Source organism: Parasteatoda tepidariorum, chromosome 1 (genome assembly GCF_043381705.1).
Source record: "Parasteatoda tepidariorum isolate YZ-2023 chromosome 1, CAS_Ptep_4.0, whole genome shotgun sequence".
Classification (NCBI taxonomy): Eukaryota; Metazoa; Arthropoda; class Arachnida; order Araneae; family Theridiidae; genus Parasteatoda; species Parasteatoda tepidariorum.
In genome coordinates this window covers 49507336-49532026 of record NC_092204.1, presented here as the reverse complement: position 1 = coordinate 49532026, position 24691 = coordinate 49507336, and the positions used below count along the sequence as shown (strand labels likewise).

The 24691-nt window shown below is 31.2% G+C and overlaps 1 protein-coding gene across 2 annotated transcripts in view; it reads left to right on the top strand.

Annotated features, from left to right (window-relative positions):
• The window catches only part of LOC107438721 (potassium channel subfamily T member 2), a 497563-nt gene that overhangs the window by 132776 nt on the left and 340096 nt on the right, over positions 1 to 24691 (top strand). Inside the window, exon 1 of one of the 2 annotated variants that reach the window (XM_071179919.1) lies at positions 20699 to 22664. The exons of the other annotated variant lie outside the window; for it this stretch is intronic. Within the exon in view, the coding sequence (XP_071036020.1) occupies positions 22504 to 22664 (161 nt within the window). The 5' untranslated portion in view covers positions 20699 to 22503. Of the gene's footprint in view, positions 1 to 20698; positions 22665 to 24691 lie in introns of those variants that run through there. 2 annotated transcript variants of the gene reach the window in all.

The following is a 24691-nucleotide window of genomic DNA, read 5'->3' as shown; positions in this document are numbered from 1 at the left end:
TGATGACAGAATTGTTTTGATAAGGCTGCGTATCACCTTCCCACCATCTTCTCTTAGACAGTCGTGAAAGAAGAGACTTCTTAACCGCTTACCTTACCAATTTTGTTTGTTGAAAAAATTGCAAAATTTTCCTTTATTGATAGAAACAAGGAACTAAAACAAAACATAATACGCAAGTTTTAAGGTGATATTTCAATTTTTTTTCATGTCTGAAAAACATTTAATTTATCATTAGTTTACTATCCCGAGTTATCTCGGGCAAATGAAAAAATGTTGAAAAAATTGCAAAAATCAAGAAATATTTTTGTTTCATTGATAGAAACAAGGAACTAAAACAAAACATAATACGAAGTTTTAAGGTGATATTTTAATTTTTTTCACGTCTGAAAAACATTTAATTTACCATTAGTTTACTATCCCGAGTTATCTCGGGCAAATGAAAAAAGTTAAATACTTGTCTTTGTACAAAAGTTTTTAAAACAAGGGACAACACAAAGTGATACTTTCCAAACACCAGTGAAGTGATACGCCATTTTGTTACTCTTTTTTCTATATAAATTCAACAACCATCATATATACAATCGCACAAAACACTCGTGCAGTCTCACAATCCAACAGCAAAACTCCCAAACTAAACTTTGCAATCTTCCAATCGCAGGATTTTATTTATTTCTGCTTCCGGATGGGTAAATACGTGATAAAACAAAACGTACTAACAAATTCTGCTACACCCGAGTTTTCTCGGGGTAATACATATATTTGCAATGCATACATACCCGAGTTTTCTCGGGATAATAGACATCTGCAATGTATACATACCCGAGTTTTCTCGGTATAATAAACATCTGCAATGTGTACATACCCCAGTTTTCTCGGGATAATAAACATCTGCAATATATACATACCCGAGTTAACTCGGGATAATAAACATCTGCAATGTATACATACCCGAGTTTTCTCGAGATAATAAACATCTGCAATGTATACATACCCGAGTTTTCTCGGGATAATAAACATCTGCAATGTATACATACCCGAGTTTTCTCGGGACAATTAACATCTGCAATGTATACATACCCGAGTTTTCTCGAGATAATCAGGGAAGCGGTTAAGTAATGACAATTAATAGAATGTTCAACTTTTTCTTTCACTGTCGACCGGCCTGTGGTGTAGGGGTGTGGAACTGGCCTTGCATCAGAAAGGTTCTGGTTTCGAATCCCGGGCAAGACATGGATGTTCTTTCCTTCTCTGTACTATCTGTCCTTACTGTGGGAGCGGTTCCTTGGGCTATTCATCCACTTTTTCTTCGAGGTTAATATCTTCCTACCTGTACTATGCATGATTCTTTATCGCCTTACGAGATCATCGCCAACAAAACCAATTATTTTAATTTTTTAAAATGACGGATGCTATTTAGGCAAAGTATGAAATAATCGTCCTGATGAGGTTATTATGTAAATGATGTGCATGTTACTGTGAATGATCAAAATCAGTGGTTGTTGACTTTCACCGGTGAATGTTGACAATCAAATTAGTCGCTTCGGTGAATGTCCGAAATATTTACTACATCCGACTTGATATTAATTTACTCGTGGATATAATTACACTTATTCGATATTTTAATACTTACTGACGATAGATTAGAACAAACATCAGTCAGAACAAACATCAGATTAGAACAAACATCAGTGTATCGGGCAAATATATACCGGGCAATGGTATTTAACTTTAAAAAACATCAGTGCAGGGTATACCGGGCAAATGTATACTGGGCAGTGGCACTTGACCTTAAAAAAGCATCAGTGTAGGGTATACCGGGCAAATGTATACCGGGGAGTGGCACTTGACCAGACCTAGTATAACTAACCTTTGGTAAATGTCCGAAATATATACTAGGTCTAGTGCCACTTTCGCTATAGCTTAAATATTTAAAAAAAATTAAACAAAGCGTTTGAATCAATTTTAAACTGATAACGAAATTATAGCTTTAAAATTAAAAAAATAATAATAATAAAAACTGCGCCAGATAAGATTAATTGAAGTAGTTGCTTTATACAGCGCATGTGCGGAAAAAATTAAAATTTTTTTTATCCAGGTGCATCTAAAAGTGGATGAATATCCCAAGACACCGTGGGAGCAACCCTGAAAGAGTGACCAACAAATCTGTAATTCAGATGCCTGTATGACGAAAGGTCATTCTCCAAGTAGGTACTGGAAAAAAACACCTTCTCTTTGACAATTGCGAGGAAACAGGCTTCTTAAGAAATAAATGTTTATTGTGAGAGGTGGCAAATGTGCAACCCAAATTCCTAAGCGCAAATAATGTTATCTACGTCGGATATAATTAAAAGCAATTAGTTCACAATATTAAAAACAGTGCGATATTAAAGTCCTTCTATTCAAATGCGAAGATTCGGGAAGAACCGTTATTACACAGATTAATTCTAACAGCCAATTTATAGAGAAGACGCGATCCTTGCAAATTCATTAATTGTCTTTAACATATTGCAGCGGAATTAATGAATCCAGCTGCATTGTTCTTTAGTGGAAAGATGAACCTTTCTCGTAGTCCTTATTGTTAAAAATTTGTCAAAAGCAGAAATTAGAAAATAAATTGCTGATGGCAGATTTCTTTGTGATATCCTATTACTTTATATTTTCAAAATGAGTATATTTATTTTTAACGACACCTCTTTTGTTAGAGTTTAAAGTTTTCAGAAAAAAAAATTGTTTGAGTATAATGCAAAGTGCCTGTTTTGAATATACTTGACGCTCAAAAACTAATTTGAAGAAAATGAGTAGTAGCAATATAAATTTCAATTAAAATAGTTAAAAGGGAAGCTAAAAGAAAAAAAGTACAGGAATATTTGGTGATGTTAATTACCAATGACACCACATTAAACGTTAAGTGCATTTGTGAAGAATTATCTCAACAATTAGCAAATGTAAAAACCTCACTTTCAAGTTGTCCCCTTTTGAGGTACAAGCATACTTTTTTTAAGAAAGAAATTCTGTAAAACCTTTCTGGAATTTTTAAATTGAGGACGTTTTAAGAAAAATAGAAATATGGAATACAATACATTTTTATTTATAAATAAAATAGCTCTGTGTGAATTATGGTCTCAATAAATGCCTTCCTTGGTTTCAATGTTCTTTTAACTTAGTTTTAACAAAATTTGAAATTAAAGTGTCGTTTCGGTAGGGCATCAAGTCTCCTTTTGGAAGGCTGGTGGTTGTTTTGGACTTGTAGAAAGAAACCCGGTGAAAAAAATCCATAGATCTTTAATCATATGACCCAGGGGGTCAGCTTCATCCACCTAGATCAAGAAATGTCTTCTGAAATAATGCTGCTGTTGTATGCCATATAAATGAAAACCCTTTGTTGAAATCAAATCTTCAATAGTGCAGAACCAAAACTTCTTAAGGGTAACATCCAAGCCTTATTTGAGATAGATATGATCCTTTTGATGCGCACGTAGTCAAGCTATCTTGCCTCAATTTATTGTCAAAGTAATACCCCTTCCATGAAAAAAGTTTCACTGATGACTCCAACTTTTATCAATCGTTGGCACTTATTTTAAATGTTTTGCCACATACACAATAATTACGCACCTACATTTATACTAATAGATAAACATTTTAGAATATACGTTAAACAAAATGGGAGCAGTCTGCATTTTTTACCTCAGAAAGATACTCAATATGTCACTTAAAATTTTATCAATTGATTCAGCTGTATTAAGTAGGAATGATACATCTAGAGTGAAAGATATTTAAATTAGTGTAATGAATAAATTTTAGCAATCAATATTAACCATATTGTGTTGTGTATTGTGCGTATGTGTATTAAGACTCAATCTTAATGGTTCGAATACTCAATCTATGCTAGTAAATTACGGTACATGATATTTTAAATTATGATATACAACACAAAAATGCATTTTTTGTAAATAAACTTATATTTTTCATTCGACGAATTTGGTTCCAAATTTAATATTATTAACAAACCTAAAGTATCTTACTAATAGGCCAATATTCAATCCACTTTGGGTTTCAAAGCAATTTTTTTGCCTGTAAAAATTTTATAAGTCCCATAAATATCCTATTAGTAATGATAATCCCAGAGACATTTACCATATATCTTGCCAATTCAACCTAGATTCTATTTGTCAAATCAGGTACATTTTTAATTTTAGATTAAAGAAATACTACAGTTATGTTTTTAATCAACGATTCATTTAATCATTTATTGCAGCACATTATTAGAACCTATGGCACAAATTTGATTTCAATAACACCGAAATTCTTCTTCTCCTTGTCACACCAACTCATTTTGGTGCTCTTGAATCTTGTTTCACAAAGGCCTATTCCTTTATTGCTGACATAGCAGTCCCTCCACTCTATTTGGAAGTTTATCCTGTCCATATTCTTTTCGGTCACCGCCACTTCTTTTGGCTACCACGGGTTTCTCTTATTCTGTTTTTTTACCCTTATTATTTTTTTCGTTTGGAATGCTTCGTTGTCTGCTGGTTTGTCTTGATAATAGGCGTCTGTGTTGAAACGTCTATGATAGGCGTCTCCATTTGTACTTAAAAAAGGCGTCTTCACTTGTACTGTACTGTAAAGTTATGATGGATAATTCATAATTTATCAGAAAAAGTTTGTTTAAAATAAAAAAAAAACGGAAATTAATAAATTTATAATAAATAAATTGAATTTCTATGCCTCATTTTGTTTTTAAATCCATACTAAAATATGTAAAGAAATATAAGAGAAAAATTTTAAAATTTTGATCTATTTTTTTTTAAATATATGACAAGGTATGATTTTTAACATTACGACACACGTTACAAGCAGCTAAAAAACATCGAAAACTTCAATTTGCAAAAAAACAAAAACATATTTCATTAATTTTTTGCAGTGAGTTGAGAAACGAATTACTTTAACTAGCACCTTGTGTTAACGTTTTTTTATCAATCAAAGTTTGCAAGAATTTCTTTTTTTGAAAAAAAAATATGTCAAAATGATTGATTGTGCGTTAAAGATTTACTCGTTGTTAGTCTGGGGGAAAAATGTGTTTATTAGTAAAACAAAAATTTCATTCTGTGTTAATTTTCTCCCATTATGTATTTATAAAAAAATTAAGTAACTACCAAAAAAATTTTTGGGAAACAAAAAAGAATGAAATCTTTCTAAGTAAGTCCCTAGTTTGTTGAGCAGGAAAAAATTAGGTAGGGGAAGAACGGGCAAAACGGGACGCCCGGGCACGACGGGACATTGCTTTTTCTTCTATGCGTATCACGGTAACATCTAAAGTGGGTTTTCAGAAAGGAAATATTGTTGTTCTCAATACACACAAGTTTTTTCGTCAGTTCACAAGATGTTACTGAAATGCAAACATTGCTTTGTCTTTCTTACAACGCGTTGAAATATTTTTCCCGGTTTGTATGCTGTTATTATTTGTTTAATACATTGCAATAAATTTTTTAAATTTGTGGCACTGTAGTGTTATTATTGTACAAGCATAATGAGTTGTGAAAATTAAAATTTATTTGCTTAAACAAATTTGCAGATAATTTTTTTAAAAGATATACTATCCGGGCAAGATGGACCCGACAAGATGGGACAGCCAAAGTGGAATAAAAGTGCACAATTAAAGTTAAACTCTCCGGATTTGGAAAAAAAGCATAAGAAATAAGGTAATATTAGCAAAAAAAAATGTCTAAACTAGCAAATATAACTTACTGTTACTGAAGGCTGGTTTCAATGTTCAGATTGCTTAGAATGGGCTCATGAAGCGTGCAGTGCTTATTCCGGTTTTGGCCGCTTCTTATGCAGTAACTGGGATGTTTAGAAACGTTTTTTGTCGATTATTCTTTTATTCTGATATTAATTTCCGTATTTTTGAAATATAATTATGTGTCCCATCTTGCCCGGGTAAGATGGGACAATGCTCTATTTTTGTTTACGCTAAGTTATCATTATTGAACATTATTATTTATTTATTTTCTGTATGAGATATGTAAGAGCAATGTTCCCACCATATGTTTACAATATAAAAGACATAAAATTGCTCTAATTTACTATTTTTTAAACCAAGTTTCCTTAAGCAGTCCATCTTGCCCGGTCTTCCCCTAAATGCTGCATATTGTTCATAAAGGTGTTGCTTAGGCCTAATATGAATATATCTGAAGTTTGTACCGCCTTCCTTTAGGTAAGTTTGAGCCAAAATTTTAAAATTATAAACTTATTGAAGGAGAGGAGTAAAAGGGGCATTTAAACATTTCTATTTAAATCAGTGAGGTTTGTTTTTAAAGATTTTTTCGCTTACTTGAATGATACAAAAACCAAGTCGTTAAAATTAATATTTTGTGTTATGAATGTCTTGGTATTTAAAATGTTTGAATAGGTACGGTATAATTTTCGATGTAAGCATTTGACACTGGGTTTTCAAATGAAACAATTATTTGTTTCGGAGCTTCTCTGACAAAATTTTGCTTAATTCTGAAAAACCCTTCTTTACAATGTAAATATTTCTAAGCAAAAAAAATCTTTTTTTTTTATCCTTAAAGCTCCTTTAAATTCTATTCCATTAGTCCTATCAAGGAAAAGTGAAGCCTTATAATTATTTCTAAATATTGAGCGTCCATTTTAAATATTATTTAAAAAAAGTTTTCTCATAAACATGTTTCAGATTTAGTCATCGATTTAGAAATTGTTATTTTTTGTTGGTTTTTGCATAATATAAATAAATACGAGCAAACAATACACCATTTGATAATTAAAACAAATAAAAGTTATAGAAATTCTGAAAATACATCTTTTACGTTACAATTTTTTAAATGTTTCATACCACATTTTTCTTAAAGTATATGCTTCGAATTTTTATTTAAATAGCAAGTCATTTTTGAAATTAAAAATGTTGCCCTTAATGTTGCCCTTTATACACACGTGTTTGTTATTGGCATAAAATCAATATTAAATTCTATAATTCAGATTTCCCATTTCATTCCACATTTTTTTGGACACGCTTCTAGCTCTTACAGAATATCGAATTGCTATGCTAAAGTTTAATTTTCAGCAAAATTTTCTTAAAAACCAGCTTTGATATAGGATTGCGCAAAATACTCTTATCTCTTATAGACCACCTTAACATAACCCTGGGAAATAGCCACCGGGATATTGACTGTAAAGAAATTTATCCCTTTGAGTTTATATTTTACCTAGTTATCCTAGAAAGGGAAATACGATATTTTCCAGTTACCGTAACCCATTCAGAATTTCCCTTCTTTAGGGATAATCCATCAAGAAATCCGACAACAATGAAGAAAGTGTCTGTTATAGGGAAAAAGTACGTATTGTGTAAAACTTGGCTACTCTCGTCTTTCGTGATTGGGGCTTAGTTGCTGATTTGTTGGGGGAAGGTTACACGATTTTGCCAGTAAGAAATTCTGTAGAGGTGTCTACTGTTGCAAACAAGATAAACAGTCTTTTACCATTCATGGTGCTAAATCTTTTTTGAAAATTAATTCCTTAGTTTAAGTTAATAGATAATTTTTATGAAAATTATATAAATTTTCTCTAACGATTTTACGGTGATTAGAATTTTTGTTTCGTGTTCTTAATTAAGTGTAGCCTTACAATGATTATTTTTATAAAGACTTAACTCTTATGTTTATTTATTAATAATTAAACTTTAAAAGCGTTAGAAAATTTTTGGTCCAAATACTACTGTAAAATGTAGTATCTACAAGTATTTTTCAAGTTTTGCAATCAATTAATCAGGATTGGTATTCTATATTAATGTCAGTAACTACAGTAGCTTTTTTTCATCCACTATGACGTTACAACTGGCTTTTTTGATAAATTTTAAACATTTAAAAACTGCTTACGCAGTTTTTCTATTTTTTTCTAGCGCGGATTTTCACTGTAAATATTGAATTTGTAGTAATAAGTACTGGTACTTTTAAAAGTGAATTTTTAAGATTATCATTATAATATTTTTTTACAGAGTAGAGTCCAACACTCTTTTCATTAACCAACCATGGCCAAGCACCTAGCCCCATTTTCAGGGCTCTATCTTTTAACGGCCATGTTAGGAATGTCACCTAGTTTTGACCTTGGTCAGGTGACGTGGACAGCGCCTGAGCTAATACTCCTCTCTCCAAACTTCTACACCACAACCAAAGAAGGGAATTTCAGCCACAGCAAATTCAACGTGCACCTCGCTGCGTATATAGGCCAATTGTATTGTCAGTCACCAGGATCGATAGTAAAGGTCAACACTAATAATTTTCAAATGGCAATGGATTGTTGCGGTATACGCTTTTTAAGGCAGAGGGGTGCGATTGTTCTTGTTTTTCAGTGGCGCCATCTGTGGTCAATAATTCGACTTCTGCCGCACCCATACGTCACGTCCGTTTATAGAGTAGACTCATTCATCCACAGATCGTAATTTAGATCTGAATCATAGAACGATCAATCTCCAATTCAGTACCCCCAGAAGTATTATTTATGGAGGACTTTGCGACTCGACAGACTTAATGTGCATCAGTCACCATTTCACAACTTCTTCGACAACTTTCTTCGGCCGGCGGGGTTTGAACCCACGAAGTCTCGAACATGGGCCCAGTGCCCTATCGACCAGGCTATCCCGGCCATGGCAATGTATGAATTATGAAAATGTTCAAATTTAACGAAGCTATTATTTGACACATAATAACTTACAACGCCATTGAAAGTATCGTGTTCCATTTCGTAACTTAAATTTATATGCAATTATTAAAAAACAAAATTAAGGTATCTTCTTTGAATTATGAAGATTTAAAGTTGAACTAAAAAAAAAAATGGATCAATGTACCAGAGCTATTACGAATGATTTTTGTTTTTTACTTCGCTGTTAGTACACCTGTGTAACTTTTTAACTAAATTATAAAGTTTGATATAAAAATTGAATTATAAAATAACAGATAAAATAGAAATATCCGTAGCAAAAATATCAAAAGATATTGAAATTTTTTTTAAAATTGAAAACTGATATAAACTTTACTTACATACATACTGAAGTAAAAAAAAAATTTTTTTTTCTTTTCAAAAGCAAAGCATAAAAATTCTTAAATTTATTAAAAATATTTCTTGTCAAATACTTTTGATATTTACTAGTTTATAATATTGCCTTGTGAGGAAAGAAACTCTCCGTTCAAAATGCATGGAACTAAATCTTTTATTGATAAATTCCTCGTAAGAGCAAGAGCAGAAACTATTTTCAAAATGATGTCTCCCGATGCTCAAGAAGTACGTAGAAATCTAATTTATTTCTGCAGACACTTCATTTGCGTTTGTTTTTGTAAAATTTTTAAATTGGATTGAAAACAACTTCAGAGATATGCATTCTCAGATGTAAATGGGATATATAACAGCAGAAATTTTGACGAAAATATGAATTTTGAGTGTGTAAAAGGCAAAAATAAGTGTTCAGTTGAAATGAGACATCGACCGTGCAGCAAAAACTAGAAGCTCTTAAATTTTAACTAAACAAGAATCGTTATTTTTGATATTTTTTTCTTAACATTTTTCTTTGCTAAAAAGGAAAGTTAGAATAAGGTAATGTAGTTAGAGTTCATAAATGTACTTCAAATAAACATAAGGTCCAATTAAAAATGCTTATTTTCATTGCAATTCAAATTTTTTGGTTGATTAAGAAGTTGCATGTTTATTGAAAGAAGTTGTAGTTTAAAGTTTATAATAAAAATATTAAGATTTCTTAAACGAACTTAAAGTTTAATTTTCCAGGACAAGATCAAGAGTGTAAATTTTAAATTTTTGAAAGCATATGTGACATTAAGTCACAACCTAATTTCTAAATATCCTGTTTTGTTAATCAAAATACTAATTGTTTCGGCTTAATTTATAATTTTATAATACATTTTTTATTTCATCTTTTTTTCTTCTCACCCCTTAACGCGTTAGCGCAATTTGGACAGTCTCCCCCTAAAATTCCTTACCAGCTCCTTGCAGAACCCCTTTTTTTTCTAGAACATTCCACCCTTTTCGTTTCTGAGAATTCGCACTGGTTGTCGGCATCTTTCATCTCCGCGTGTATGTTGTGTTTCTCAACCGTAACTTTTAACGTATAATCAATTTTTCGTCTCAACTCGTAATTTTTAGATAATTTAACTTTAACTTGCACAACATGTACTACAACTTCAACTTTTAAGTTTTTGTCTCTTATAAAAAGAGCGCGCGAAAAATGACCGGTGCATTCGAAATTCTTCATCACCCCAACGTCACGCTGCTCCCTGGCAGTACGTTTTTTTCCCCCCCCCTTCCTCTTTTTTTATAGAGGAAGAGAACATTTTTTTGGGATGGCGTCACGTCTATCGCCATGTTGGCAAGTCAATCTGCTGTGCTTTTCTTTTTCTCTGATTAATGTCTACTAAGTAATTTCCTGATGGTGAATCTCCTGCTTTTAATATGATATTGATGGGACGCCTTCGCTACCCAGACACAGCCATTGATGGACTTCTTCACAGTCAGTACTAGCTTTATTGTAATGCTGTTTTTAACTTTTCAAAAAAATCAAAAGCCGAGAAGAATCCGAAATTCTGGGAAATGCTCCAACCGATGTTTTGTTTTGCGGAAAGACCGGTGTTTCCAGTAACTACTCAGTTCCCACTAAATGCTGGGATAAAATGATCCATCGCCAACCAACAGTCGTCTGAATCTCATCTAAAAATTTCCTTTTCACTGAATCTCCTGCCCTTCACCCACTACTCCACCATTTGGACACTATTTTCCTGTCTCTCAACATGGATCCACCTAATAAAAAGAACTATTGGATTTTTATAAAGTGACTATCTTTCTTTGAGTGATTTATTCATATAGATTTTCTAGAAGATAACTCCAGGTAAATACTTGTTTTTGTTCTTGTTTCTCTTTTAGATATGGGTTATTCGGACACTATGCGTAATTGTATTAATTGTCTTTTTATAATTCGGCCATATTTCTTCAAAGTTCAGTTGTTATTTTTATATATGCTACTTTTTTCATTTTTTATACCCAACCGTAACAGGGCAGCATAAATCTAGAACAATTTTAAATGTCTCAGCACAAAAATCTGAATCTTAAAATAAGAAGTATTAAGAACTGTGGATGAGAGCAATCGTATCTGGGTTTGAATCCCAGAGATGGCTAGTCGAAACGAATTCCGCACACGGCTCACACCGACCAATTCAATATCCTCAGTGGTAAACGGATCATAGGTTAAAGGTTAGTTTATCCCAATGCTTGATCCAGGAGTTTCCTTGTCTTAAGGGTTGGGTTCGAAACTACAAGGCTGCTGAGTTGAACATTGCTATTCGTAAACTCAGAATGCTTCATGTTGATATGAATTCTGCCCCAGCTCGTTCTGACCATATTGCTGACGTTAAAAAAATACTCAGTGGTAGACGGATCATGCATTACAATCCCCTTGTCGTTTGATTAACCGTGGGAGTTTTTCATGCTTTTTCTCTTTATGTAGCGCAAGAGCGGGTTAGTTCCATCTAAAAGTGTTCCACTATGGCTTGTTTGTCTCAATGCTTGATCCAGAAATTCCCTTGTCTTCTGGGTTGGGCTCAAAATTACAAGGCTATAGAGTGGAACATTGATCATCGTAAACTAAGAATTGGTTCAGCGTCGATTATAAATTTAAAAAAATAGGAAGTAATAGTAAAAATTGACTTTATGATGAATTTTGCAACGATTATGACAAACTTAATTTAATTCTTTTTTTTAAATCTTATTGATCATTTTTTAATATTCATTCTATAATATTACAAATACAAAAATTTTAAAAACTTGGTGCGTATGGAATATCATGTTTATAACTTATTTTTTATATTATCCGTAACTTGCTGCATTTATAAGCTTAAAAAAATCATTTAAATTTGAAACTGTTTAGATTTTTTAAAACTACATTAATGTAGTTTCCGTAGCCCGTAGGAGTTCTGAAAAATATTTTTTTTCACAAAATGGCGATGTTTCGAAAGAAAAAAAAAACTGCACATAATAAGTTGCATTTTCGTAGATAACTCAAAACTAGTAGACAGAAAAGAATCCCAAAGTGCAAATAAAACTATAGTTATTGTGAATATTGTGTCATAATTTGAGGTAAATCGGTTGAAAATAGTGCCAGTTAACACTAGAAAGACTGAAATACCTATATTGCCTAAAAGCAGTCAAAATGACTAGATTGTGAAAGAATAATTAATGTGTAAAGAAATTTGTTAAAAATTAATTTTTAATATTTTTTATATTATTTACAGTTATGTAACAAGCTATTAGTAAGTATTAACAATAAAAAAAATTACATGCTGTACAAAAAGTCGCAAAATTCTAAGAAATCGTGTCATCATTGTTTCTCTAATTGAAATTAAAAAGCAGTCAAAATTACTTCCTTAGGCAATGTAAGGTTAAGAGATACAATAAGTAAGATAAACATAGTTCACAGTATATTACGTTTAAAATTTTGAGATCAAAAATCCCTTTAAATATTTAAAATTTTGCAACTTCCAGGTTCATAAGAAGCAAAAGGGTCACACCAAAAGTAAAAACACAGCTATAATTTTCTGAATAATACAGCTTCATTTTGTTGTAAACTACTTAGAAAAATAAGAAATAAAAACACATAAAAAACATTAATTTTTTGTTGAAAAAAGAAATTCTTCAGCATTGTTTAAATAATATATTAAAGGAGGGGTAATTGCGCAACTTTTTAGTGCAGCCCAAATAAAACACAGTTTAATTGTCTTCCAATAAAAGAAATGTTATTAAAATGAAGGAAATATTAATTTAATCTCAAGAAGAAAAAAAGATTATAAATTAAGCCTGTAATAATAATTCGAACTATATTTATGCTGTTAAATTATTCATGAAACTCTATCCTATTTTTAAAATAGTAAAGCATAGAAGTTTTAAAAACAAAATTGCGTTAGAATATACAGCTGTCTTGATTTATTCATAATCTTACGTTTGATATTAATTTTGAATTTAAATATGCTAGGAGGTTCCACACTTTGCTTCTTTCTTACCCAACTACAGTGGTTGCTTTAGAATTATCTTTATTTCTGATATATAAGCAGTTCCCAAGTAGTTGAGCACGAAAATAATTTAGGGAAATCTGGGAAAATCATTTTAAAAGTTTGGGTATACGTCTAATATAAAGAACTAAAGTTTGCTCTCCCTCCCAAGGATGAATTTTAGTCACCATTTTAAATTTAACCGCAATTTAATTAAAATTAAGCCGCCATTTTAAATTTAACAGTCTTAAATTTAACTGCCATTAAATTTAACCGCCATTTTAAGAGATGAGGGTCAAAGTAGAGAACTTTAACCTTACTATCTAGACACATGGGGTATTTTTTTCATATATATCTTTACGATAAATCAAATAACCCCAAAGTAAGGTTGATAGTTAACAATAGTAATAGCAAATTATAAAGGATTCAGTAAGTGTGAAGTACAATAAAGTGCAATCTCTGATTATACCTATATCCTTTAATAAAATTATCTAAACTAAGACATCGTTTACTATCCATTATTTTAAGCTGAATAGGACAAGATCAAAATAAAATTAATACACTTCTAAAAGTCCTTCATGTTCTCTTTTTACTATACGGAAGAACGAAGTATTCAATCTTACATATTGTCTTTTTAATGCTGAATCGAACGAAACAAAAGCGAAACTGATAGGACTGATATTTTAAAAGCTATGAGAGTTTCAATTAATAGAATTATAATATTTCACTAATATTTTAATACACCTAAACTGAATTATTTATAATTTCTTTACTGTAATAATTAGTTTTATTAACTTGGTATGGATGTCATTCGATTCAGCATAAAGTATAAAACTTAACTTAAAGTGATTTAAAAAAAAGTCTGATGAATTCCCTGTTTATGATTCAAAACTTACTTAAGACAATTAGAATAATACTCCAAACTGCGAATAGGAATGATCTAAGATATCCGATATAATTAAAATAAACTGTTTTCTTTAGCCATAGTCTTCATAGTCTTTATGATTCAAAACTTACTTAAGACAATTAGAATAATACTCCAAACTGCAAATAGGAATGATCTAAGATATCCGATATAATTAAAATAAACTGTTTTCTTTAGCCATAGTCTTTATGATTCAAAACTTACTTAAGACAATTAGAATAATACTCCAAACTGCGAATAGGAATGATCTAAGATATCCGATATAATTAAAATAAACTGTTTTCTTTAGCCATAGTCTTCATTTAATTATAAAACTTAAAGTGATTTTAAAAAAGTATGATGAATTCCTTGCTTATGATTCAAAACTTACTTAAGAAAATTAGAACGGTACTCCAAACTGCGAATAGGAATAAAAATAATAATATATGAAATGGGGAAAATGATACGAAATATTGTGAGGGAGGAATACTTTTGCAGTTGAGTCACGCTCATGATGGATCATTTCTAAGAAAGTCATAAGGCGAACAATTCTTGACACGCAAATGTACCCTATCTGCAGAAGCTTTTGATTCCTTCGTGACTGGCATCCATGGTTTATGGAAATTAAAAAAAAAAGAAGAGAATATGCATTAGTACCACTTCTATTATTTCAAAGTGCATTTCTGTCTATTCAAATCCCATATCCAATTCCTTCCTCGCATGATTTTATTGCAAATAACGAACACGAAGTTTATTTTTCAAAATTAAATTCGAGGAGTGAAGTTAGCCAAGTTTTGAATAAATAATAGTACATTCCAAACACAAAGATTTATTAAGTAAATAATGCAAAGAAACTGAAGCGGAAAGATATTTCTTGATTAAGTACTTTATTCGCTTTAAAAATATACAAAATGAAAATAGCCGTCGGCATGTTTTAAGCGCTCAAAAATAGACACCCATTTTCAAGACTTGCCAGACGTGAATGAGATGAAGCAAAGGTGAGTTGAAATAAAAACGTAAAGTTGCCAACGAAAAATGGAAAAATAAAGATCGGAAGCAAAACTAGTGAAACCACAGAAGCCGAAAGAAAAAAGGATTAGTAGTGAAGTAGTTTTATTTCCGTCGCACTAGAGCTATACAATGGGCATTGGCGATGGTATGGAAAACATCCCTGAGAATGATTCGAAGACATGTCATCACAATTTTGGTCCGCTGCAGAGGGAATGGCTCCTCTGCTTTTGTAGCCCGATGACCTGCACGCGAAGTCGAGCACTTTACGGTAGAACAGTTTAACCGATACGCGCACACTCGGTTCCTACACAGACTGATCAAAATGATCACCCACCCGCTTACTGACCGCAACTAGCGATGATTGACTTCGGTATTCTGCTAGGAACCATGTTTTTACGATCAGTCCACTGCGGTACGAAAAAATATAAAAACAAAACAAGAAAAATCACAGTGGCCGAGAGAGGCTAATGAGGGCAAAATACATTTCCATCTTTATGGAAAGATGGTGAGAAACTAATGTTGTTAACAAGAGAATTGGTATTCATATGAATAAATCTGGATTCCAGAGCATCAAGATGAGCTGATGTGACTGGGGTGGAAATAATTTTGATATTTTTGAAATTGAATTCAAATCCAAGATTCTAATTGAATTTTACAGCAAGAATCATATTTCGAATCACTTTTCTGCTCATTCACTTCTGGCAAGTCTTGAAAATGAGAGCGCGTTCTTGAGTGCTGGAAACATGTCTACTGTTTTTACCAAGTTATATATTTTCGTAGTGAATGAAGTTTTTATTCAGATAACACAGATTTGTTAGTAATATTTGACTCTTTGAACTTATGAGATGATCGAACTTATGAGATAGTTTATGAGATTTACGTCCTTAAATCTTACGTTTTTATTTTAAATTGCCTTAATAGTGTCTTTAACTGTCGTAAAACAGGATTAATTACATTCAATTACTGAATAGAATGGAAAATTCATTCCGGAGCATTGTATTTGAATTCTTTTTTGGAGAGATTTCTGATTTACGTTTATTATTTGCAATTTGTTAAAATAACTTATTGCTTCAAACTGTCAAAATGGTGCTATATATATTTTCAATTATTTAATACTTTAAGCGATTTCTAAATCTTGATGCTGATTCCGGGAACACCCCGGGTCAGAGAAGTTAAACATTAAAATGTACTGGAAAAGAGAATTCATTGATGCTAAATTGTTTTCCATCAGACAGAAATGAATAAATACTTAACACGGATTTTTTAAGTTATCAATCAGTTTTCCTTATTAAGTTTTCTTCATTTTAATTCCAATAAATTCTTTAAAGGATTTGAGTGTTTACTGTCGTCCTTTATGGGAAAATCTCTTCATAAGAAGAAACATTTTCTTGCATACCATGCTTTTTTGTTAACATGCGAGTGTTTATTGTATCCTTGAATTTTTAAATCAACTACTAACATACCCGTACAAAATTAAAGATTATTATGAAATTTTTTTGTTTAGTTATTTAAGAATTATTTTTCAGGCAAATTATGTATTTGTCAGTTTAGTGAAATTTCGTAGTCTTTAGTTACGCATTTCTCAGTGTCGTAGTTGTTCGTCTAGATTTCTAAAGTAAAGTGACCGATGCCATCTTTCATTAACCATGCCCTTTACTTAGTTATAAAATTGATGTTTAGGTGTGAAAAAGTGTCTAAGAAACCGCTAAAAGCGCCGCCTGGGGAAGACTGCAGAGTTAGTTTTTATCTCAAAAACAGCAGTAAGAGAAAAAAAAAATGAATTGCAAAGTTATGTAACATCTTCTTGTGTGCATTATGAGAAAAAAAAATTAGAGCGCGAATTTGTTTGTCTTAAATTTTTTAGATCACATTGTGACGTGACGACCTTAGGAAGAAAAAAAAAACTAGTTACAACAAGAAAAGTTCGTTTTCAACGTAAGGTAGTAAAAGACAACTTTGGAAATCGAAATTTAAATTATCTTCTGACAAGTAATTTTTTTCCTAAGAGCATTCTATTACGCCATAATATAGGTAATGCAGCACGAAAAAAAAACACATTGAGGTGTTTTTTCTGTCCTATAACGTCCACAAAGTGTCTGTTTATTCACACTAAAACAATAATAACTGAATGCTTTATTTTCCTTTATCTTGTACCTATAAGACAGAAACGATAACTCCTCAGTTTTCCCCCAGATGGCGCATTTAAAGGTCTCATTTTGAAGCAAATAGCCATTTTACTATGCCTAACCATCAAATAAGTAACCACTTCTGCAGCCGTTCAAATATTAAAATAATGGTTGCGTACTCTAGTGAATCCCTTACGCATAAAAAATGATGATTATCATATGAGTATTTCTTCCTAAGAAACGTTCAGATTTATTTTTAAAAAAAAATACAATTTCAAAATGGATTAGTTATATTATAGAATAAATTATTTTGTTTTCTGAAATTCAATACTATATGCGTATTGCAGTGGGAAAGTTAATGAAATAGAAAAAGTCATTTCGTAAAGTAAATCCATCTATAGCTCCTATTTTTTTAAAATAAACTGTTTGTAAAAGATTAATAGTTAAGAAACAGAATTCAATCACTAGTGATAAAGGGAATAATATAATTTTTAATTAAAAGAAAACTCTGATTTCATTTTAATCTGTTTAATGTACTTGTATAGTTTACATGTATGGTCTCAAAGTTCATCTTTATTTTTATTTGAAAATAAGATTGAACAAATAAAACGCGAGTTTTAATTAAGTTTAGAGTTAGGTAATTCACTACGTAAAAAGTGAATTAAATTAGCACGAATTTCGCACGAAACAAAATTTGAATTTTAATCAAAACACTAAAATTTTTCTTTCAAGAAAAAAAAGGAATACTGAAAAGATATTTGAAAGTTTTTTTTGATTTATCATTTATTAATTGAAAATCTTTCATTTTCTGAATTTTCTTATTTTGTATAAAACATAGTTTGATAATTGGTTTAATAGATTTTTCTGTTTTCTTTTGATTCAACAGCTTCACTCTATTGGTTACGTATTTGTTTTGGTTATAAAATTTGTTTTTTTCCTTTCCTGACTGAAAATTTTATTTATCAATCCTCGACGCTTTAATTGAATTCGCAGTTGTTTTTGTATCAACTCGAAGATCAGTTTGTTTAAATTTCTTGTTTGCTACTTTGGAAAGAGAAATTTCATAAGTTTTGTGACAACATGCATATGTGCTAGGTATAATATAGATAGTGCTATTGCAGGTAATTCATGTTTACCTAATGATATACAATAGTTAAAAAAAAATTTAAAACTAGAAAGAAAATATGTCATTATAAAATTCTACTAAATTTTTATACAGTTTCAAGAACGAAAAACGGTTTTATACAGTTTCAAGAAAAAAGAACTTTCAGTAATGATGTACTGCAATTATGATTGCATTATTATTCAAACAGGAGGCTCCGCTATCTGCTTTCTCCTCTCATGCCCCAGTTATTGCTTTTCCTCCATCAGCGTTTCTTTTCTTTTTTAAAAGCTGATAGTCAGAGAAAAAATAATTTCCTTTATAAAATATATAATTAATATTATTTCTGTTAGTTTTGGTAATTTGTTTTGCGATTACCTGGGTTTGGGACCCATGTCCGTTTGGGGCCCATGTCCGCTGGACCCATGTCCGAGAGTTCGTGGGTTCGAACCTCGCCGGCCGAAGATTCCCCGTGTAAAGTAACTCATGCACGTTAACTCTGTCGAGTCTTAAAAGTCCTCCATGTTCCCATAACAAATCAATACCTCTGGAGGTACTGGATCTGTGGATGAATGAATTAATGTATGACTGGGTTCGCCTTATAAACGGGTGTGACGTATGGTGTGGCAGAAGTCAAATTTTTGGCCATAGATGGCGCCACTGGAAAACAGGAACAATCACACCCCCTCTGTCTAAAAAGGCATACGTCAACAACAACAACATTACCTGGGTTTTAAAATACTCAACTGAGCTCGAAAAAAATGAAATTGAAGGTACAGATACTGCGACACTATTAAAAATAATTTTCATCATAAATGATATAAAACGATAACTCATACACTGTGAGAGTTCTTTACACTCTATAAGGAAACTGCTTTTACCTCTCTTGAGTCTTTAATATTTAAAAAAAAATTTAATACGAATATTAAGATTTATCACTAACATCTTATCTCTAACTCTCACTCTTACATTTTCTATTACTTTATGCATTTTTTGTTATTTTTGAGATAATGTCAAGCGATAGTTTATATAATGAGAGAGAGGGAGAGAGAGAGAAGGAGGGAGAGAGAGCGAGAGAGAGAGCTGGCTAAATTTTTTACAACAATGGATAAATAGTAATTTTTAAACTCACCAATAAAACACTTAAAACTGCAATAAACTAATACTAACAAATTAGAACTTCGAAAGAAATGCACGTTAATTTCATAAAGAAAAATTAAAGGATGACTCATGATTCATGAAACACTCATGACGTGAGTCAAATTTCAAATCTGTAGTTGCACTTCTGCGTGCTGCAGAGTAGTTCACATGGTGTGTTATTGCCACAAGCTTAACAGTTAATTACTCTCAAATTAATTACCGAATGTTTATTTTTTTATTACATCCTATTTCCTTTACGTTTTTTTCCCGCACACCTTTGTAATTCCAAGTTTCTAAGTGCTATAGTTTTTGCTAGCACAACGAATTGTAGCGTAAAATTGAACACCCAACACAGTGACGTTTATGATTTTTTTAGACAGAAAAATATGCTTACCAAATTGTTGTAAATTTTATAGACCAGACTTTTTCGACAACTATAGATACCGCTATAGATAACTAATATCAACAATAAATAATTAATATGAGATCAAGTATAATGGATAACTATACTCGTCGAATGTTAAAACCGTTAATATTTTAAAGAAAAATTTGAATTCGTCAAACTTGATTTTTATAGAGTCCCAAGTAAATATTAAGGAAAACCGTACTTTAAGAATAAGGTTGTATAATTATGATCGCACATTTATTCAATATGTTTACATAATTTAAATCAAAATAATTCTTAATACTTCTGATGCCATATATAATTCATGTTTAATCATCACCAAAAATACTTGAAAAACGTAAAAATGTTGAAAAAAAGAAAGAAAAAACTAAATTTATTAAATTCTTCTTAATTTTTAAAGTTTCAGCTACAATGAGGAAAAACAATCTCTTAGAAAATACTACATGATTATTATCGCATGTTTATTTAATATTACTACTAATTTTTTTAAAATTAAATAGAAAAAAAAGTTTTTGAAAACATTATTTCTATAGATAATTTAAAATCATTAACAAACAGGGTTAACCATAAACAAACAATTTTTGGAAATGTAAACAAAAATCTGCATTAATTTATTCCTTCTTATTCTTGTAGAGTTTCAAAGCACCATAAAAGAAAAGAAAAATTCTATTACCGGAAAAAAAAGAAAGATAAACACAGTACATGCATTCGAAATGACAGTAGGAAGTGCGAAAAAGAGACAAATAAACACACTTCCAATCTTCCGTGAAATCCTGCTGGCCTCAATATTCACCCATGCCTTTACGATAGAGAACTAAATTCAGATGCCCATGAGTATCGATGGAAAAAGAACAAAAAACACAACAGTAACAGATGATCCCTTCTTCATCCCTCTCATCTCACCTAACACCCCTTTTCGTCTCCCAAGAATAGAACAGTCCACTCTATCCCATCTTCCGTTTTTGGAAAGTAGTAAACGTGGAGGAAAATCCCAATTTTCCCGCCTTTGATTACATCGATTCGAAAAATCAAGAAATTTGTGGTAGGATTTTTTTTACCATTGGGATTATTTTTCCCGAAAAACTTCTGTTTCGAGTTAGGAAAAGATAAAAGCATCTTTGACTTTGGGAAGAGAACTTCCAATGTCAAATTCAGATTCGAATCTTTTTCGATAGTGGAGCGGCGGGGGCGAGGATGCCTCAACGTGGACAACAATAACACGTGATTCTGTGTTGGGAAGTGATTGGTAACATGTGAGCATGTGTTTACATTGTGATATTCTTAATGCGGTGTGAGTTACTTTATAATTGTTGATACGCTGACGCAATCTCCGATCAATTCCGTTCAATAAAAGGCATCAATCTTTTTTCTTTCGTTTTGAAGCAGTTTTCTTCAGTAAACCTTATTTTCACTGAAGATAACGACGAGACATTATTGTAAACGTTGATTGAAGAAGTAGTTTCTTTACTACAACTTTTATTCGCGGAAGATAACATTAGTAAGCATTGATAATTACGTTTCTAATTGCATTAATCTTATGTTTTGAATACGGTTTTGTAGGTTTACTTAGTGTATTAATCAGCATTAGGAAATATTTTGTCGAGTAATTTTTTAAGCTATAGATTCTTTAAGAAGAAAAATTAGGGCATCTTTTAACAGTCAGTTACCGATCAATAAATCACTTCAGTCCATTTTAGCATCGGTCTCGAATTCTATTAGCTTCAACTTTTTACTAGGAGAAGATTGTTTGAACTATATTTTCGAAGCATATATTCATAAAAATATTACAAACTATAGCCATTTTTCGTAATATCTTGTTTCATTAGTCATCGAATTTGAATTTGTAACAAAATAAATGCAATAGTGAATTTATAGTAATTTGTTAGGGAGATAGCTGAATAATATAGTTTAGGTACAAAAATATGGTGAAGAAATTCCCGAAATGAATAAAAACTAGTTGTCGAAACTGTAAATTCCTATTTCCCATTCTTAACTAATACCGTGCCATGGAATATAAAAATAAAATCGTAAATTAGGCCTCAAATATTTGAAATCTTGCCTGTAATTCATAACTGGTATCTGTTAGCTTATCTCCTGATCAAGTATGATGCTCAATTAATATGAATTATTCTGCTCAAAGTGTATTATAGTTGAATTATGGTTAAGGAAAAAGCCATAAACAAGTAATTGAAATCATAAATTATTCAACTAAGGTCTCCTTTGTATTGCCACATGGAAAGGAAACGAGCTCTTTTATGTAGTTATAAGAAGCATACTAAAGACTATCATAACTGCTGAAATACTCTGCCATTGCCTCATAAAATAGTATTTATGATTCTTGTGTGATAGTAACTGTAACTGTTTCCACAGCAATAATTTTAGCACCAGCTTACCAGGGTTCGTTGTTTTATTATAGACATAAAGAGTTTTCTCAATTTTACGTTAGTAGTTCTCAACGAAAAAAACATTTTACTCACGAAGTATATTATTTCCAATATGTAAACTCGTGAAACTTTTTACAATAAGTCTGTTATATTTAGGAAAAACAGATATTTATGAATACTACAGATATTACTTTTTAAAAAGTGAAAAAAAGTTGATTTAGTTTCATTTTGATTTCCTTTTCAACTGCAATAGATTAGAAGCACGCGTAGGGAAAATGTATTTCATCGTAACTCGAATATTAGAACAGGAACTAAAATGTGACTTACTACTAATTTAAAATAAATCGAGTGTACTTGAATCTTGTAAGAAGCATGGAGAAGATATTTTCTGTTACTAGTTCCAGTGGACGTTCACCGAGTCGAAGGTCCCCGATTCGAAACCCTGTTGCGCCTCATTCATCATCAGTTATAATTGATCGATGCCCATCACCTGATATAGGAAGCGTCAGGTGGAAATCAAAGTCTGAAGAAAGGTGAGTTTTAAAGCTTGAAATATTTATTAACTTTTAAACAATCGAAAAAAGTTACTATAAGTGCCATTTTGGGATTTAAAAATTACTCTGATTTCCGACACATGCAAGTATCTATTTTCTGTTACAATATAAGTATTATAAATCAACTTTTTGTGAAAAGAGGAATGTGAATTAGGCATTTGTTTAGATTTTTGCAAAAAGGTGACATGAAAAATGCGAGCCCATACCGCCATATAAACAAAAGCTATCTAAATATACCAATAGACAATACCATTCTATTAAAAACTAATAATTACCTAATATTTTTCGTCAATAATCACGTTTATCTTTAAAAAGTTAAGTTTTTTAAATGTAAGTTATTATAATAACAACATAATCGAAATTAGCATTAAGCCATGAAAAAGAGAAACTGCAATCATTAAGTAATCTACTAATTGCTAATTAAGTACCAATAGCTGTTATTTAAGAACTAATTAAGTACTTACAGTAATCAAAACATAAGTGACTCCCTTAGTTCATTCTTTGTGCAGTCCTTTCCTTACAAGTATGCACTGTATTCGTTCTTTCGTCAGTTTTGTCATCATATACTTCAAAAATAGTTTCGCCAACAATAATAGATTATTAATAAAAATAAACTAAATTGATTAAAAAATGGAGCAACGTAGAAAAAAAAATCATCATTCTTGACCCAGTAGTTCAAACTGGTGAACTGTTTCTGCTACGTTTATTCTTGCTGTAGAGCAACGGTTCCCAATTTTCGTCCGGCTATGGAACCCTAAATGATCGATCTTCTTTAGACGGAATAATAATGGAGGACGGAAATTTTTTATAAATGAAGTATATAAAGATCATTTTGAACGCATTATAATCAATGAAAAATTATTTTATTTTGAAAATATTTAAGGAGATAAAAAAGGAAACTTTTCACTCCCTTCATGGAATCCCAGAGTTCTGTGGAACATGATGTGGGAACCGCTGTTGTGGAACATGATGTGGGAACCGCTGTTGTGGAACAGAATGCTAAATGTTTATGTTTTCTAGAACAAGAGCGTTTTGTTGGTGTATTATATCTATGTCAGTTTGGAATCTTTGCTTTAACGAATAATACAGCACTCCATAAAAATAAATAAAATCCTTATATATGCCTTTTTAATATCTGTATTCTTTGCAAGTAATTCAGCTGAATATCGAATGAAAAATACTCGAGGGATTAAAGAAAAAAAATAATTAGAAGAAGAAGAAATGTTTCAAAATTTAAATTTTTGCTGGCTTCAGAAGATCTGTGTTGTTTTTATGGATAGCTGATTAAGGCTTGTATATATTTGCAAGGGATTCAGCTGCGTAAAGTGGCCAACTTAAAATCCTTGAAGGGTCTTAGAGAGGCAGTGCTAGGCTAGCCCTTTTACTGAGGTGATGTTCATGCAATAAACTGTTCTTTATTACTGTTTTCAGATAGATATTTTACATTTCAAGAATTTTCTTTAAATAGCATTTTAATACACAAAAACGTGTAATTGCCTTCATTAAAATCATGTTTTTCGTTCAAACATTATCCAGGTACAATGTCAAAAAATATGGCTTATAATTAAGGGGAGCTGGTAGGGTACATACCAAATGTAAGAACTGAATTTTTTCTATGTACCTTTTCTCAGCACATAGATATTGCTTAAATTTTTTTTCACAGAATATTTATATATACAGGGTAACGCTGTGATAACTGTTTATACATGTCTTTGGTATAATTTTAAAAAAAAACTGAGAAATTTTATTTTTTAAAAAAAAATTTCATTAGAAATCTTTCATAAATGCAAAACCTGTTAACGCAAAAACATTATCACAGCATACAACTGATATAATCTCAAAAATTCCCAAAAAATATCAAAGCGATATTATTAGTAGTTTCTTCGAAAAAGTACATCGAAAAAGATCAGTTTTAGCATTATTGATATATGCCCCAGTAAATTTGAAATCTTCTCATTAATAGATTTTTATATCTTAATTTCAGCTAATTTTAATCAGTTCTCAAC